Source organism: Carya illinoinensis, chromosome 9 (assembly GCF_018687715.1).
Source record: "Carya illinoinensis cultivar Pawnee chromosome 9, C.illinoinensisPawnee_v1, whole genome shotgun sequence".
Taxonomy (NCBI): Eukaryota; Viridiplantae; Streptophyta; class Magnoliopsida; order Fagales; family Juglandaceae; genus Carya; species Carya illinoinensis.
The window spans coordinates 42,969,839-42,988,923 of record NC_056760.1 but is presented as its reverse complement, the minus strand read 5'-3'; the positions used below and the strand labels follow the sequence as shown (position 1 = coordinate 42,988,923).

The 19,085-nt window shown below is 35.8% G+C and overlaps 2 protein-coding genes across 3 annotated transcripts in view; one reads left to right on the top strand and one right to left on the bottom strand.

Annotated features, from left to right (window-relative positions):
- The window catches only part of LOC122276090 (regulatory-associated protein of TOR 1-like), a 29,127-nt gene extending 21,332 nt beyond the window's left edge, over window positions 1-7,795 (top strand). For both annotated transcript variants that reach the window (XM_043085550.1, XM_043085551.1), the window contains exons 18-23: window positions 3,398-3,522; window positions 3,633-3,778; window positions 3,903-4,004; window positions 4,557-4,642; window positions 6,657-6,741; window positions 6,908-7,795. In XM_043085550.1, the coding sequence (XP_042941484.1) occupies window positions 3,398-3,522; window positions 3,633-3,778; window positions 3,903-4,004; window positions 4,557-4,642; window positions 6,657-6,741; window positions 6,908-7,246 (883 nt within the window). In that variant the 3' untranslated portion in view covers window positions 7,247-7,795. The remainder of the gene's footprint in view (window positions 1-3,397; window positions 3,523-3,632; window positions 3,779-3,902; window positions 4,005-4,556; window positions 4,643-6,656; window positions 6,742-6,907) is intronic.
- Window positions 7,796-10,232: 2,437 nt separating this feature from the next.
- LOC122276089 (TOM1-like protein 6) lies at window positions 10,233-16,998 on the bottom strand. Its single transcript, XM_043085549.1, has 9 exons — window positions 16,491-16,998; window positions 15,668-15,746; window positions 15,463-15,561; window positions 13,714-13,827; window positions 12,944-13,107; window positions 12,726-12,807; window positions 12,560-12,645; window positions 12,103-12,378; window positions 10,233-11,828 (listed from the first exon to the last, which is right to left on the bottom strand). The coding sequence occupies exons 1-9, from the start codon at window positions 16,625-16,627 to the stop codon at window positions 10,499-10,501; spliced, it is 2,367 nt and encodes a 788-aa protein (XP_042941483.1). The 5' UTR covers window positions 16,628-16,998; the 3' UTR covers window positions 10,233-10,498.
- Window positions 16,999-19,085: the final 2,087 nt, after the last annotated feature.

Below are 19,085 nucleotides of genomic sequence, written 5' to 3'. Positions count from 1 at the left end.
GTGTTGGAGAAGAGGAAAGACGTCGACGGTACACCATACCTGGTTTAAATTACTCAATAGAAGAAGACATATCATCAAAAGCAGGAAGAAGAGTAACAGGAGGATTAGAAATAACCTGAGATTGAACGAAATATTAATTTTTGAAGAAAATCATATTCCATGAGACTCAGAATTTGTTTGCATGAGCATCATAACAAGCAAATCATTTCTAAGTAGGACTATATCCCATAAAGGCACACCTGACAGACTATGCAGCATGCTCGTGACACTCAACAGGTGGTAGATGAACAAAACCAACAAACCCAAATGTATAAAATGATTGATACTCAGGAGGTATGCCAACTAATTGAAAATAGGGAGAATCATAATCTAGAGTGGCAGTAGGCAAACGATTGATCAAATAGATAACAGTAGATAAAGCTTCTATCCAGAACCTAGAAGGTACAAAAGAATCAATCAACAAAGTATGGACGACCTCTAAGAGATGACGATTCTTATGCTCAGTGACTCCATTGTATTGAGGAGTATAAGGACAAGAACGCTGGGAAATGATCTCATTTTGTTGAAGAAAAATCTGAAAAGAATGAGACATGTACTCTCCCCTGAGTCGGAGTGTAAAGTTTTGATATGAGTATTGAACTGTGTCTCGACAAGTGCAACAAATTTTTGAAAGAAAGAAAATACGTCAGCTTTAGAACGAAGAAAATATATCCAGGTGAAGTGACTATAGTCATAGATAAACGTCACAAAATAATGATACTGACCATGAGCAATAATAGAACTCACACCCCAAACGTCAGTATGCACAATCTCAAAACAATTAGAAGCACGACTACCATGCGTAGGAAAAGGTAAAGTTTTACTTTTACCAAGACGACAAGTAGCGCAATCAAAAGATACTGGAGAAGAAGAATAAGAATCTTTATTGCCTAAAAAACCATGTTTCATAAGATGAGCCAAGACAACAGAATTAGGATGACCTAATTTCTTATGCCGGGCTTCATTCATATTGGCAGTAGTCGTACAAGCAAGATAAATAACATTAGGAATAGAAAACTGTAGAGGAAATAAACGTCCCACTTTAGGCCCCCTTTGCGACCACCATCCAAGACACCTGATCATGCACAAGACAACTACCACGAGAAAAGTTAACATTACAATTTTTATCTACCAATTGTCAAATAGAAATTAAATTGGTAGACAATCCAGGTGAAACAAAAACATCACTAAGTGAAAAGCCCAATTTACCAACAGCAGTAATAGGAAGAGTATTGCCATCAGCGATCTAAATATTTTGCATGCCTCTATGCTTACGAACACCATGGAGACCTGTTGTATTACTAGTCATATGATTAGAAGCGCCCGAATCAACAATCCAAGAAGTTGAGTTAGTACCCATATCTTGCATGCCTAAGACTGTAAAAGCAGACACAATCATCTATTGGACCATTGCTGATGTGAGAACAGATGAATTAGAACTTATAGTAGGTGGCGTAGAAGAAGAAGAAGAAGATTGAACAGCAGCCTGAAAAGCTTGGGATTGGCGATTCTGAGCCTGCACTCGACCATCTTTAATGATATGACCCTCTTTCTTGTAGTAGTTACAAACTTTCTTAGGACAATTGTGAGCAATATGGCAAAATTCCTTGAAATTGAAACACTGCAACTTGTTTCTCCCTCTCCATTGTGCTGCATAGGCTACATTCACAGCCTCAAAAAAGATGACCTCAGAAGTCATACCCATCTGAGTGGATAACAGCTGTTCTTCAAGCAATAAATCTCCCAAACAAATATCCAAAAGGAGAAATTGGATTACGGTTTAATAAGCCAACTCGAATTGGCTCAAATTCAAGGCGAAGCTTCATCAAAAACTGATCGTGTTGACTCTCTGTATGAACTGCTTGAAGAGCCTCGAGGGCCACAGGGGGAACCTTAGCATGAACAATAGCAGAAAATTCGTTTCAAAGATTAATAAAACTAGAATAAAATTGTTCAATGGTCAAGTTACCTTGAGTATAATTGCTAATTGACAACTCCAATTGGAATTTCCTAGCACTATGATCCTAGTGATAAATGCGATGGAGGTAGTCCCACATAGCTTGAGCCGTAGTAAAACAACAAAGATTGGTCAAGATGGGGCTCAATCGTCCCCAACAGCCAAGAGACTACTTTAGCATCCTTGACCTCCCATTGTGCAAGTTCTTTTTCATCAGTGGGAACTTGACCAGAACCATTAATATGAGTTGATAATTCTTTCCCTTTCAGAAACATTTTAAACTGAAATTCCTACGTAGGAAAATTCTTTCTAGTAAATCAAATAATAGTATTCTCGATAGACATGATGAAAGTCACTTAAAATGGCAAGAAATCCAACCAGAAAATTTCAGATAGCAACGGTAAGAAGCAACTCACAGCAATAAGCAGCAAGGTAATATCTTCAAAAGAAAAGTCCAAGCAAAACTAAATACTTAAACCAAGCCCAAATGAAAAGAGGCCCCCTGGCCCAACCTCACAAATTCTCAACGATAAAGACCGCAGGGAAACGATAGTCAGAAAACGGTCTCTGATACCATGTCAATTGGTCTGAATATCTCTTCCATCAGGTTTCTTTCATTATTTATAGAAGAGAGTTACAAAGTTGCTAGATATTTCAGCGCGTAATTGCTGCCAAAATTTCTCTACACGTTATGTATATCCTACGTTACCTACAACCCAGATTTTCTATATACATTGTATTTCCCACGTTATCTACAGCCTAAATATCTACTATATATAATCTAAATATACCTAAATTATCCTCATAACACTGTGGACTTGCTTGGATGGCCTGATTATATTAAGTTGCATGTTTGGATGGTTTGAAAATTACAGAAGGTTCATATCTGAGTAGGAGTTAATATATACGGGAATCCAGGGCTCTCTCTCTCTCATCTGTGCTCTGGATTTGATAGTGTTTTAGATTATCAATTACGCATCCCATTAGATTTTATAATGCCTTTGTTTCATTCCATGATCATTTAATGAAACTCATTTTTTAAAAAAAGAAAAAAGAAAAAAAGAGAGATTTCAAAAACTAGGAAACATGGAAAGGGAAAAATACTTCAGTATTTGGGGCAATCCTGGAAATCGGTTATTTTGTATCTTTCATAAATTCCATGTGACAGGCAAGGATCTTTATCATTGGTTTAGTCAAATAACCTTGAATTGTTTCGCCTTTTTTTTTTTTTTTTTTTCCCTCTGTATTGAGTTTTATTTTGCATCTTATACTGTATGATTACATGGTTTTCAATTCATTTAGTTTCTGTCGCTTTAGTGAATAAATTTTCATGAGTTCTTTGTTGTCTTCTTGTATCCAAATCTTTATGTTGCCTAGGTATTAACCATTTTTTTTTTTCAGGATATGGAATTATGAGGAAGCTATCCTGCTCAACTCTTTTGATAATCATGATTTTTTGGACAAAGGAATTGCGAAGCTCTGCCTTGTAAATGAGCTTGATGATAGCTTGCTTCTCACTGCTTCATGTAATGCTCTTTACTGCTGTTCTAATTAGTATCACGAGGGTTACAGAGACTTTTATGTTGAAATATCTGAAATTAGGAGTCAATCTAATTTCTGAATGCATATGTTGTAGGTAATGGAAATATTCGAATTTGGAAAGACTATTATCTGAAGAGTAAACAAAAGCTTGTAACTGCATTTTCTTCAATTCAAGGTCATAAACCTGGTGTGCGAAGTTTGAATGCTGTTGTGGATTGGCAACAGCAGTCTGGATTCCTGGTAAATGCCTTGTTTAAGTTCTGAAATCTAGACTTTAGAACCTTATTCTTCTGCTGCTGCTAATTTTTGGTGGTTATATTCTATGGCCATGTGTTGATTGGATTTCCCACCGTTGTATCATCAGTATGCTTCTGGCGAGATTTCATCCATTATGCTTTGGGATCTAGATAGAGAGCAGCTTGTCAATTCCATCCCTTCAACATCAGATTGCAGCATCTCTGCATTGGTGAGTTTTTCCTGTTCATCATTCTTGTTTAGTGAAACTATCCTGTAGTTGGCCTAAAGAAACCTATGCTGGTTTGTTTTATAAGTCAATCTATCTCCAATATTTTTTTAGATCACCAAATAACGTAACAAATAATTGAAGTTAAAAAAGGTAACAAATAATTGAATGTTCAAATTTGGGAAATGCGTTGCGTTTCAGAAATGAATCACTGACTCATACACTTTATTTATCTTTTGATTGAGATCTGTTGTAATGATTTAATTGGAAAAATAGCCCTTTGGTCATTTTAAGTTGAAAATTGGCATGTGCGAGTCATGTGGCTAGAATTTGAATAGTGGGTGCAAATTGACATGAATGTTTCGAATTGGAGTGCGAAGTGTCGAATTGGTAGTTTGTAGGTGCCATGGCAAAAAGAGTGAATTTTTTTTTTTTTGCCGGGTGGGGGGATACAGTTTCCCTTTCATTTTCATATTTTGCCACTTTATATTGTTGTAAACATTTGAACTTTTATGATTTTATATATTTTTAATTTTAAATGCATGCCATGTCTAGGCTGCTTCCCAAGTTCACGGGGGTCAATTTGCAGCTGGTTTCGTGGATGGTTCTGTCAGACTCTACGATGCTCGGATGCCTGAAATGTAAGCTTTCGCTCTGGCTCAATGAAAATGTTTACCTGAGTGAGCTGTGGCATTGTGCTATTGGGCATTCTTTCCACTGTTCAGGGTAAAACTAATAAGCAACTTGGTAATTTTCCTAGCATTTTGGGATGAAGTTGTGCACTGATGTTTTTTTCCCATTTTTGTTGGAAGTGCAAAATCTGGGAAGAAAAAGTGACATTTACATTTCTGATAAGCATGTGACACATCTATTAGTGCCAACACATCAGCACATAGGCACCCAAACATGCTCGTTTGGATAGTGAGATGAGATGAGATGGTTTGTGAATAGTAGTGAGATTGTTGAGTTGAGATGAGATGAGATGGTTTTTGAAAATTGTGTGTTTGGATTAGGAAGTGAGATGAGATGAGATGGATTTAGATAAGGAAGTGATTTCAAAATAAGTGTTTGGATAAAAGTGTTTGGTTTCATCTCATCTTTGAAACCAAACGTAATTTTGTCTTAATTGGTGTTCTACTAAAATTATTCTTTTCTTATGTCAATTACTAACACAATATCTGGAAGTTTGCAAAGAGGTTTACATTTTAATGAAATGAAACAAGCATAACACTCTTCTTAAAATACACTTGGGCAGTACATGTCATTGTAATTACTCCACACCCATGCCCTTCACTTGATCTCATGAAGCTCATAATCTCATTATGTTTGTTTTGCCCCTTTAAAGTGCGTGCAATTTGGAAGTGTTCATCTATTGTGATACAAGATCTAGGTTATTTCTCCGCTGTTGTGGTGGCAGTAAAGTCTGTCCTGAGTTTCCAATCATTTCAAAATTTTGTTAGCGATGGCAGTTGTCATGGTGTAGGACCACAAGAGTTCCCGCCCAGATTTGTTTCATACCCTGTAGTTGCATGATTAGCTGTTTTATCCTGATGATTACCTAGCCCACATACTAAATACGAGATTTTAGACGTCCTACATTTTCCTAAAACATTGTTGCTGTTTAGACATTGTAAAATTAGATGGCTCAATGTGTTTAGTTGTACAAAATTTTCATTTAGGTTGCCTATGTTTCAGTGTAAAATGGCGGAAAAAGTGAAAAAATATTCAGGTAAAACAATTATTTTCCATTAATTGGTGGTCTGGGAAAATGATGTGGAAAATATTTCAGGCATTGGGCTGGCCCAAAAATTATTTTTATACACCACTGCCGATCCATTAAAAATCTTCCTTCGGCGAACATTATATTCTTCCAACCATCTGTTATGTCACACAAAGCATAATCCCTTTTTTAACACAAAATAGCTACTCATTGAATTTTGTCTCCATTTGTGTTAGGAATTCAATTTATTTCCATTGTCTTTTTTCCATAATTTCTTCCATATTTAGCTCTATATTTATTTAGATTTTCTTCCCATCATAATATTTCTATGTTGTTTCAGGAAAATGGCTTACAATATAGCATCATGTAAGCCATTTTCTGCCTCAGAAGATTCATTTCCCATTGACCAACATTTTCAACCACTACCGAATACAAAAAGAAACTTGCAAGCATGATGCTATATTATTTTCAAGTAAATTTTTATGTGAGGGCAATGCACATGTGACTTCTAAAAACTTCTATCCGTATATTGTTCGAAATGCAGGTTTTCTGTGTAGGTCAATGCATTTGTCAATTTGTGGAAATTTAATTTATTGTGTGCGTCTGAAGATGCCATAGTGACATTGACATATTGAACATATGAGTTGGAGGTCATGGTGTCACTATTGCTTGATGTTAAAGTTGACCATTAGATCCCCCCCACCACCCCCAACAACCACCACCCCACCACCACAAACACCCAAAAAAAAAAAAAAAAGAAATGAAAAAGGTTGTTTTCCATTTTTTTAGAGGAGAAATTTTTATTAATAGCAATCTAGGTGAAGCCCAAATACACAGGATTTTGCTTTGCATGTTATCTGTTCCTGATATTATTTCCATGTTTGACACTGCAAATGCCCTCAGTACCTTAACTTGCCGTGTCTTCTAATTCCTAGGCTTGTCTGTGAAACACGGCCGCACTCACAAAAAGTCGAAAGAGTTGTGGGGATTGGCTTTCAACCTGGACTTGATCCAGCAAAGGTAAATAGAGCACTGGTTATGTTACATGCCTATAGGCCACAACTGGCTTAGGTTGCTTCCCGTTTTTTTTTTTTGGTATTCAACTTAGAAGCCCTAGTTCAGATGGTTTTAATTTTGACACTCTTGTGGGAAGGTGAAGTGTGGTTAACCGCAAATCTTCTTTCAGATTGTCAGCGCATCTCGAGCTGGTGACATTCAATTCCTTGATATCAGAAGCTGCAGGGATGCTTACCTCACAATCAATGCTCATAGGGGCTCTCTTGCAGCTCTAGCTGTTCATAGACATGCCCCAGTTATTGCCAGTGGTTCAGCCAAACAGCTTATCAAAGTCTTTAACCTTGAGGGTGAACCACTAGGCACCATTCGATACCTGCATACATTCATGGGCCAGAAGATTAGTTCTGTGAGTTGCCTTACGTTCCATCCCTACCAAGTAATGCTTGCTGCTGGTGCTGTAGATGGTTGTGTCACAATCTATGCTGATGACAACGCTCAAGCAAGATGAATGCGAATTGTTTCGTAGTCTTCTGATCAGAGGAAACATAAGTGCATGACTTCCATTGGAGTCACGGCTGCAGATTCTGTTGCATTTGGACTATCACATTCCACACATCCCCGCTGCACTAGTTCCTCATCGCTGTCGATGTATCTTGGAATATTGGTAGGGTGCTTTCTACCAATGTGTGCCATACATTCGTTAGCCCCCCGGTGTGTAGAGGTCACGGCTTTGGGGAAGAAAATGCTACATTCTTATTGGGGGCTTTGGCAAATAATCTGTTACATAGGTAAATGCGTGTAAATAGTTTCTCCTTTATATATATATATATATAATGTGTACACGTGTGTTCCCCATTTTGGTGTGTTTATTGTTTCTTCCATCTGTTTAAATTTGTAAATGCAGCATCCTTTTCTGTGTCATAATTCTGTGTTCCGGATAGATAGTGCTGGGGCTTTCAACTCACCCATTCTCATTGACTTTATGATGGCCAGTGGCCACTTTGGTTCTTTCACTAACGATCATTTAACTTGTAATTAATTTATTGGATTGTTTTAATCTCGTGTCCTATTTTGTGGGTTTTGCTATTGGAAAATGATAGAGCTACCTAGGGCTGTACAAAATACCGAAGAACCGACCGGAACCGAATCAGACCTGCCGCTGGAGATCAGAACCGTAGTAGAACCAGTCGGCGCACGGTAGATTTGATTCAAAACCGATGTCCAGCGGTTTGGTCCCGGTTTGAACCTGGGTCGGACCGCTGAACCGATCGATGGTTTAAGTATTTTTTTAAAAAAATTTATGCATGTATGAAACGACGCCGTTTCAAGTTGAAGTGAAACGGCGTCATTTCATGACTTAGTATTGGAAAAAAAATTTAAATGAACGGCGCCGTTTTAATTCTAGGGTTAACACAGCGCCGTTCCAGTCTTCTTTTTCTTCTGTTCTTCTTATCTCTTAAACTCTCACCAGCTGCTGCTCATTTCTCTCTCTCTCTCTCTCTCTCTCTCTCTCTCTCTCTCAAGGCGCATGCAGTGCAGCTCCTTTGCCACTCGCCAGCTCTCTCTCTCTCTCTCTCTCTCTCTCTCTCTCTCTCAGGCTCTCATATTTCTCTCTCTCAAAAATCTCTTAGCCTCATCGTAGCCTCTCGCTCTCTCTCACCATTGACAATGCCGACGAACCGATCGGAGTTATGCCGAGATTTCCTCCCCATTCTCCGGCCGGTTTCGGTTGAGATTTTTAATATTTTCACCCCATCAGTGCGGTCTTGGTTTTTGTCCAAAATTAAAACCGATATGTCAGTTTTCACCCCTAGAGCTACCAAGTCCCAACACTTTTTTAATTTTATTTTTTTGATTTAGTGATTAAAGATGTATTTTTCTTTTATGATGTGAATTTTTTTAAAATGTTTTAAGGATTTAAAAAAATGTATGGAAAATTAAAAAAATAAAAGAAAAAAAGAGAGGATTTGGCCGATGCATAAAATTTCTTATAAATTTAGTTAAAAATGATATTCTTTAAATTTTTTTTTCTAAATTTTACTCATTTTTTAAAAACCTTACATCCAATTCCCTATACTTTTTCTATTCTATTAAAATAATATTTTTTTATTATTTTTTACTCACTTTTATTTACAAACCTAACTAAATATTTTTTTTTTAATTTTTTATGTTTTGAACTATTACTCTAGTAAATATTTTAAATAAAAATTTAAATTATTTTTTTGTTGGTATGATAATATTTTTAATTTTTTTATATTTTTGTAATTTAAATTATTTTTAAAATTATTATTTAAAACTATAACAAATATGAGTATGATAGAAAGTGTAAATAATTGAAAGAATAATTTATTTTATGTATTATAATAAAATATTGATAAAAAATAGTTTGGAAAATAAATAGTGGTTCTCTAAATATGGAGAATTATCGTTTATTTCTTAAATATTTTTCCTAAAATAGGGATGATGTATGGAGTATTTTGATCAAAACTTTATAATAAATTTCAAATTATAGGAAATCGTGAATGCTCTAAAAGTATTTAGTAGTTCTCTCAGAATATGCACACAAATTTGTTAAGCAAGACCTTTGCCAAAAGCTCCCGGGGAAACCATATATGCTCTTTATATATTGGATAATGATACAATTACACATTCTTTATTAATCTTTTATTACTCTTTAACTATTTTTTTTTTCTTTTTGCTATTTGAATTTGGACTAAAAATTTTAGAACATGACCTTATTACATAATCTAAAAGAAAATAAATTCAATCAAATAATGCAATCGTGTAATTTAATTAAAAATAATTTTGATTTAATAAAAATTGACCTTTTGCTCTAAGTCAATTTTTAGAAAATTGAATTTACTCTTAATTAAATTATACGATTACCTTGGTTGATTAAATTTATTTTCTTCTAAATTATCCAAGGTCATGTTCTGAGATTTTTAATCCAGATTCAAGTAGCGAAAAGAGAAAAAATAACTTAGTAATAAAACAGTAGTAAAGTAGTAAATAACTTAGTAATAAAACTAAATTACTTATTTTCAAAATCAAGACTGTTGTTTGCACTCAATGAACGATAACAACGGTCATAATGTCACAAAATTTGATTTCTATCTTCCCTATTGATCGTGGAAAAGAGTGCCCATACTTTAGGCGCGCACGATCTTAGTTGCATGAACTTCCTCCAATTTTTACTTTACCCATCAAAATAAGAATCCTCGATTTTCGCTGATGCTATTACACATGTAGTCATCTGATATTACCCTGCATATTGACGATTTGTCTAATGGTATATGCTAGCTGTTTCTACCGAAATAGATCTGAAAGCCGTAGAGAGACCAGACTGCAATACAGATTTTCTAAGTTAGCCACATGCAACATGGCCAAAGTACAATGCCAGCAGGGAAGCCAGTAAAAATGAATGTAGGCGGGAATAGAATTTAGGCATAGCAGTTAATAGATACGGAAAATAAAAAGAATATAACTACTCCATATGGAAAAACCTATGGAAGCTTATCTAGGAAACGTTAATTGTGTGGGGGGCAAAGCCACGATAGCCAAATACATAGCAACGACTCTGAATGAATTTTACAACTTTTGTGAACTATCAGTCTCAAGCTACACACCAATAGTAACCATCAAAGAGAATAATAAAATTATGCGTGTATCTGAAGAAATTACAATACATTTTAAACTCAAAGAAGGCACCGATGGCTTCGATATTTGCAGGGGTATATATCCTCTTTAGAAAGCTAGCATTTCACTTTCTCCCGCCAACCATACTCTGGCCAGAACCTCCTGACAGGGTAGATGATTTGCTGCCACTGGTTACATTGCCAAAAACATTGAGATCTTCAAACAATCTGTACGAGGGAACAAAGGGCTTCGGTCCTGTTGTAGGGGCAGGCGCAGGAGCAGAGGCAGGGTTCTTAGGTCCCGCACTCACCCATGGATCTCCATGAATAGAAGACCCATTGGCTCCTCTTGAGGGAAAAGAGCTATAATGCTGCAAGGGTCTAGTCTCTTGTGTGTGTGTGCGCGACGCAGCAGCATTGGCTTGTGGGGTCAAAAACCTATTGGTTGCAGACACATGATTCTGGTTGTTGGAATAACCAGGGGTTGGAGCCCAGGGTGGAGGAGGATAGCCAGAAGGATACTGATATTGAGGTTGCAACTGTGTCTGGGATGGGGGTTTTAGTTGTGGCTGGGGTTGAGGTTGAACGTGTAGAAAGCTTTGAGTTTGAGGTTGAGGTTGAGGTTGTTGAAAGCTTTGAGGCTGAGGCTGAGGTTGAGGTTGAGGTTGAAAGCTTTGAAGTTGAGGTTGCGGTTGAACTTGTTGAAAGCTTTGAGGTTGAGGTTGAGGCTGATGTTGAACTTGTTGAAAGCTTTGAAGTTGAGGTTGCGGTTGAACTTGTTGAAAGCTTTGATGTTGAGGTTGAAGTTGAACTTGTTGAAAGCTTTGAGGATTAAGTTGAGGTTGAACTTGTTGAAAGCTTTGAGGATTAAGTTGAGGTTGAACTTGTTGAAAGCTTTGAGGATGAGGTTGAGGCTGAGATTGAACTTGTTGAAAGCTCTGAGGTTGAGGCTGGGGTTGAACTTGTTGAAAGCTTTGAGGATGAGGTTGAGGCTGAGGTTGAACTTGTTGAAAGCTTTGAGGTTGAGGTTGAGGTTGAGGTTGAGGTTGAGGCTGAACTTGTTGAAAGCTTTGAGGTGGTGGTTGAGGTTGGGCCCATGGAACAACATAACTATTATAGGGCAATTTCCCTTGGTTCCCAGGATACGTTTGGGAAGCATGGGGATAACCTTGTGCGCTGGGGGAAATGGGTATCTGATTCTTGTTTTGGTTAGAGGCTGATGGAGTGTGAGGAGTATGCGGGGAAGCTGACACCGTCGACAATGTAATACTCAAAAGGTCTATCATGTCTTGTTCTTTAGTAGTCCTAATTTGTGCAGGTGGATCAGGCAGTGCTAGTGCATTACATGGAGCAGAGGTTGAGGCTGCAGGGATGGATGTTGAAGGGCTGGTATTCGATGACAGACTTTCAGTGGTTCCAGCACTTTGCAAATGCATGGGCTGAGTTTTAGAATGCCTGCATTGATAGAAGAAGATGACAAATAATGAACCATACTAGGCCAAATCCAGTATTTGTTAGTACAGACTAACATGCATGGAATTATAGGCTTCAAATTTTGATAATACACAATGCTAAATGTAAAGAAACCAATTATAGGCATAGTTCTTGCCAACTCATTCACTTGGGTGATCGAAAACAAATGTGCATGAGGTCCAAGCACCAACATAGAGTCTTATTCCTATGAAAATTAGTAAAGAGCAGTTGGGAAAAATGGGGAGTTAAGAGCAACCTTCGAGCAAGCTGTGCAAATTCATCTTCCTCTTCCCCCTCTTCATCAACTGGGGCCCCCTTTATAGCAGGAACTGGTTTTATAGCATTAGGTCTTGAGCTAGAGCTTACTACTACACTCGGTTTAAGGTTAGAGGCAGATGCTTCAGAGGGTTTGAGACTGGAATTTGCAATTAAAGTTGGCAGGGGGGACCCAGAAGCTATAGCATCATGTCTTGCAAGCGAACTTTGTAGACTGTCATTTAATTCAAGACCCTGACCAAGAAGTTCCTCGTCTCTGCCACATAAGCAAGACGACAATGTGAGAATTCCACACAAGCCAGAGTATACATGCATATGCACATGATTCACATACATTCAAGGCTTACGCATTTGATAACACACACTACAGTAACTCATGCCAAAGAAGCGATATGCAGAAACCAAGTAATGCACAAACAAGGGAGGAGAGAACTAACGCAGTCGTAGTTAACATCTGCATCAGCTTTTTCTGGTTGGAGCGACAACGGGTGACAAGGTCAACTATAACTTCATCTTTTATAGCCTATAAACACAAGCAGAAATATCATGCAATAATCCAAATACCCCACTTATGATTTTAAATAACCCAAATATTTCACATACAGCACGATCACTTGGGTTCACAGCTTGTAGCATGTCGCTTAAAAGCTCCATAACATTCCGCATAGAGTCCAAATCTGACAAGCTAACATGAAAATGGAAATGCATCAGCAGGACTAGAAACCAAATCCCAGATTCCCAGAATGAGCACCAACAGAAGGAAGTGGGGAGAGCAGCAATAAGGAACCAGCAGTGTGTATGGACTAAAGTCAAACCCTTACCTCAAACTTTCTATTTCCGTTGCCATTGTTTCATCAAGCCTCCTTGAAGAATTGCTAGGCATTCCATATCCTGCTCGATTGTGTCCCAGGGTTGGATGGGTTACCGGTGGTGTAAAAATTGGAGCTGCATCGAAAGAATTCTTGGGAAATTCGACCCCAGAACGCTGCCATTCATACAACCAAAAACTGTAATTTTCTTTTTATTGGTAATTTTTTTTTTTTTACTGTAAATTATATGTTACTACATACAAATAATTCTGTTTTTCATGAATAAGCATGCAAACAGCTTTTTATCTGTGAGGGATAGACACAAAAGAGGGAAGTCAAGGCTCATAACAACTGAGAGAACTTTTGGAGAGAGAAAAAAAAAGGCAGGGATAAACATGGAAGAAAGAAGAAGCAAGGAAGAAGAATGTCACGTGAAGAGAGGGACAGCGAGAGAAACAGTGTTTAATTACAAAAATTTACTTTCAACTCTTGAAAAATTAAGTAAACATAAAATGAAACTGGTACTACAATTGGCTAAACCCTTAAAAAAAAAACTCTTAATAAAAAGGACCCAATTGACTCTTGTTACATTTTGTATCAAAAAAGCCTACCATCAATTGTTGTAATAGCATGAAATAAGTAAACTCCATAGATACATTTAACATACAACTATAATTTTTTATTTTATTTTATAGGTAAGGGACATACAGCTATAAATATTAAGCCAGGTTGGAAAGAATCATCAAGCATAAACAATTGAGTCCAGGTATCTACATGCTTACCCTTAGTTCCTCGTACGCCATATAGTACTGAGGATGTTTTCCTCCAGGCCCCCCAAAAGCCTCCTGCCAAGAGTTTATCAATACCAGGATTTTTTCTCTCACTTGCATATCTGCCTGAAAAGTCCACCAATATATGTACCCAAAATTAAAATGGCAATGGTTATTACAACAAGGCAATGGTGATCCATCTCTTATAAGGTGAAGCAGAATCAGTTGACAGAAAAAAAAAAAAAAAAAAAAAAAAAAAAAAAAAAAAAAAAAAAAAAAAAAAAAAAAAAACACTACCAAATGGAGCATAAGAATTAAATAAGGACAAGAACAAGACAGAGGGAAAAGAGGAAAAGGGGGGGGGGGGGGGGGTAAGGAATGTCAAATACAAGCTTTTTTCTGATTGGTAAAAATAAAGCTTTTTGCAACTAATACATCTGAATAAATGGTTTAAGAAACGTTAATAATAATCTCATCAAACTCGAAATTCACAACTATGTTCGGTTGACTTAAGTTTACCTCAATTTTAATGAGAACATGGGAGACACTGCTATTCATGGTCTTCTAGGATCGTGAGAGGACAATGGATGAACTTAAAGTTCTCTTTTTTTAAAACTTGTTCTTGTGGGTAGGGGTCATTGATTTTAATGGACTAAATGTCCATGACTTTCTATTTGATTGTCCAAACTAGTTAGTTACTTCTCATGTCTACTTCCTATGTACTTGGGCTATGCCTTCTCTTCTTATGAATAAAACTTCTTGATTACCTATCAAAAAGATATTATATTTAGGTTGAGTAGTGCTATTTTAAGGCATTTACACCACACACCATTCACATCGCATAATTATGCCAAGTGGATGGTGTGTCGTGTAAAGACCTTCAAATAGAACTATTCATTTAGGCCATGGGCTCAACACAATATGGGTCACTCGTATAATTGAACCACCTAAATTGCAAAAAAAAAAAAAAAAAAGTAAAATAAATAAAGTAGGACTTCTAAAATCAGTATGCTTTTCAAAAGCAACCACCAAAATTTTTTTGAATAAATTAAATATTTAAGAAATGTTCTATCCAATAGCCAAGAGTTAAACCATTATACATACAACTCATGAAACTAGCCCTTCATGACTTTACTGAACAAGCTGCTCCCAGTTTGTTTTGTTGGCAAAACATGCCACCCAATCCATATTAACAATCTGATCCTATCAGTTTACTAGAATTTTTTATTTTTTATTTTTTATTTTGTTTATGTCAGGGAACCTCGCCCAAGGCAGGGCCCTTCGGACCTACCCCTGCAAAGTAAACCCCGGTACCGTGCACCACACCCTCGGAAGTTTCCCTACACGGAACTGGTTTAATCGCTGGCTTTTCACCAGGATGTCTGGCCCCAAAGGATTGTTTGCACCCATTAAGTTGCCCTATACCAGAATTGCTCCAGCATGTTACCACATAAACAAGTATTCATAAAAGCATATCTAGGTTTCTTTCAAAAAGTTCTGTCCAAACAGTTAACATGTATGCAACAAAGTTTGCAGTCTGCACAGGCACTCACCTAAACCAAAATGAATACGGGAAAAGCATGACTAAGACCCAATTAGCTTCACCTATTTATTGCATATTGAAAAAGAAAAAACAAGCTAGCAAAGAGCTTTTATACAATAGGAAAGAGAAACTGAAACTACCTTTCAAGCATTCAAAATAGAAATACCAAGTGTTTCAAATTGAAATACTAAACGAACAAAAACAATTACAAGACTTACCTTCTTTCTAACAATTTTGATCATCTCCTCCAGTATTTTCTTCTCAGCAATTTGAAAATGGACGTAGTCCCCGCAGTTCTTCACCATTGTTTCCAAGAGCTACAAAATTATATTTCAAACAATTAATCCATTAATACACTTGCTTTCCAATCTATTAGAAAATATGTCCGGTACGGCAGTACTACAAAAGGATTCAAAGAGGTACCGTCAGAGACAGGAATTGAACTTTTGGGTTCTTATGCTGCAACCTTTTCTTCACAGCTTTCACAACATCTTTCGCCTGCCTGAGATATTAAACATATACCCATCAATAAACCAGTAGAGCTTTTATTTCACTATTCCAAACAAAAAGAAACTGAAAACTTTACAAATAGTTTTTCTTTTTTAGGAACTAACACTAAAAGTCCCTAAACCTCCACATAGTTTATATGACTCGGCCTGATAATAATAATAATAATAATAATAATAATAATAATAATAATAATAATAATAATAATAAAGACAGCGTTTTACAAAGGAAAATAATTATCAACAAAGAACTTCTTTATCCCAAAAACTGATACTTCTATAACTCCAAAAAAATTACCACAGAAATCATTTCCCGTCTACCACAATCACTTCCTCTGAATATTTGAACCGAGTCAGTAAAGGAAACCCAAAAAACAATAATAGAAAGAACAGTTTTCACGAGAATGCAATTTCCATCAAATACATAATAGAAAATTTCCCGTGATAACTTTGAATTTGGAAATATTTAATCCAAAAGGTAAAACAAGAAAATATTATCATACAACTTATGAAGAAAAAGGAAGTTGAAATACGAGGAGATACATAAACAGGAATATGGGAAGATTTGGGCATAAGAACACAATGATACATCCAAAATAACGAAATTTTCGATCAAACAGAAACCCTAGACTAGAACAACGTCAAAGTCAACCCCCACAGATTCTAAAAAAGGAAAAAGCAAAGAGCTTCCAAAACAAAAGATAAAGAAAAGAGAGATTAGAGCGCGTTTCTGATATTACCACTGATGGGAATTGACGGAATCGCATATGTCGATGTTTATAGTCCAATCAGGAGTCATCAGAAGATCGCTCGTCGCCTTGTCCACTGCCACTGTTGCCGAAGCAGAAGACGAAGACAGAGACAAAGATAAAGCCATCCCTCCTTCCCTCTCTGTATCTCTATTCTCTCTACAGACTTTTTTCTCCTATGGCATCAACAGAAATCCTTATCCGTATATTTATCGAGAAAATTCAAAGGAACAACGTCTTCAAGGACAACAAACGCCTCATCTTCCTGGAAAATACACCGTCATGGTTGAGAAATTGAGAAACCCTAGAGAGAAAGAACCAACGAGAACTAATTTGATTATTTTTCTTCGGTCCTTTCTCGCTTTCTCGCTCTCACCGCTCAAAATTCAATAAGAAAAAAACAAAAACAAAAAGGATCAAAATATGTTCCTTCTTTCTGCCTTCTTTTCTTCAGTTTCCTCTCTCTCAAGCTTTTAACTTTCTCCTTGTTCCAACACTGCATTCCCAGTTTTAGTATGTGCCTCTTTGAGTCTCAACCCCACTCTCTTTTTAGCGCGTGTCGTGGTTTCATCACAAGGGAGGCCTTTGGTAGAATCAGTTGTTCCTCAGAAGAGCGAGTGTCTTACTTTTCGTTGCCAGGAGAGGGTGGCCAAAGTCGGATAAATCTTTCGGCTACTTTTCTTAATTATTTATTGAAATAAAATACAATATATCGACAATGGAATAGATAGGCTCCATAAAATAAAAGTCAATAGTGGGAATTATTGAACAAAAAGAAACGGTTGCAAATTTTTTCCTATAATTTATTAAAAAATCTTATTAATATTTTTTAAAATTATTTGTCTTGTGGGATGATTCATATATATCCTATATATATATATATATATTTTATTACCTTGTTTTTATTGAAAATATTATTAAGATATTTTTTCCCATTAATTAAAATAATTTATAATGTGAACGAACTCATGTTATTAATGGTATATCTAATCAATTTGTTTTATCCAATGAGAAGACAGTAAATATATAAATTATAAGAACGGTGCTGATTACTATTTGGTAGGATAGACATTGAAATTGGTGTATGGTCTTTCCATATCTCACTGTACAATGAAAAGAGATGGAACCAGCACTAGTTGTTGGAAATAACGAACCTTTGACTGCTACAGTTTTATTAATTCCCCCATTGAAGTTACGAGTATGATGTGTCCTCCAATATCCTAGCTGTTGTATTTTTTGTTTTTTTAAAAGTTAAAATAAAGAAGAAATTATGATAAATATTTTACTAATAATATTAGATACAGTCACTCTTTATTAAAAAAATAAAGTTTATTATTAAAAAAATAATTTTTTATATAAATATCAAAATTTAAACATATTTAAAAAAATGTACAAAATCTACATATTCTAAAACTGTAAATATAATTTTTTATCTTTTATACCCATATTTTTTGTTTTGAATATTTTGTATCATTGTCTAACTTGTACTTTTTTGTTTTTGTTATAATTATCATTTGTAACTGTGAACAAGTTACTCAACCAAAATGCTTTGGTGCTAAAAGCCTGATGACATGTGACCCAATTCTCTAAATAAAAAATCTAGATTCGAAACTCTTACTTCCTTAAAAAAAAAAAAAAAAAAAAAAAAAGAAGAAGAAGAAGAAGAAGAAGGAGAAGAAGAAGAAGAAGAAGCTCAAATACTTAGGCTTTGCAAGTTTGCATGAGCTTGAGAGAAGTGGGGGAGGCATCAAATTAGGTTATTTTTAATTCAGATAATTTATTTAAGGCGTCCAAATCACTAATCTATTGACAACATGATCAAATATTAGCAAAGGCGTTATAAGGAATTTCATTTTTATTAAATTGGATTGTCTGATTTAAAAAAAAAAAAAAAAAAAAAAAAAAAAAAAGATCGATGCATCATTAAATGCTATTTGTATATAATTTTGTGTATTCTATATAAATATTTTATATATTATTTATGTGATTGTATTATTATACAAAAATAATAACGAAACTTTATTTTTCTTTTTATAAAAAATCATCAATTTCATCGTAAAAACTTTATATTTTAAATCAATCAAAATAATTGTGACATTCAATAATTAATTAGTTACGTTTTCAAGGTTTTCGACTCTCATATGTAGAGGAATGAGGAACATTCAAAGGTCGTGAATTAAAGCATATGCTGGTCAACCATTCTTCCCTTATCACTCATGAAAGAACCTGCTGCACTATTATGGAATATGTTCTGTAATTGGTCCAGACTCCAGCTTGGGGTCCACAGAGAACTGAATCCACTAGATTTCTGCCACGTGTATCGTATCTGTCACGTGTTATAACCCAACAGGTCTGTTCAACGGAATTGGAAACAGACTCACTAACCCATTACTGCAAAAGCAAAAGCCATTTAGAATTATTATAAGAAGAATAGACTTTCACCACTTTTTGACATTGATGGGATATGGCCTTTGCAGCCCAATATATATTATCACTCTTTGTTTTTTTTTTTTTTAATTAATTTTTTGAGCTGCCCTATTCACACCACCTTCTACAGAACTCCAATTCTTCCAGCAACTCTAGGAT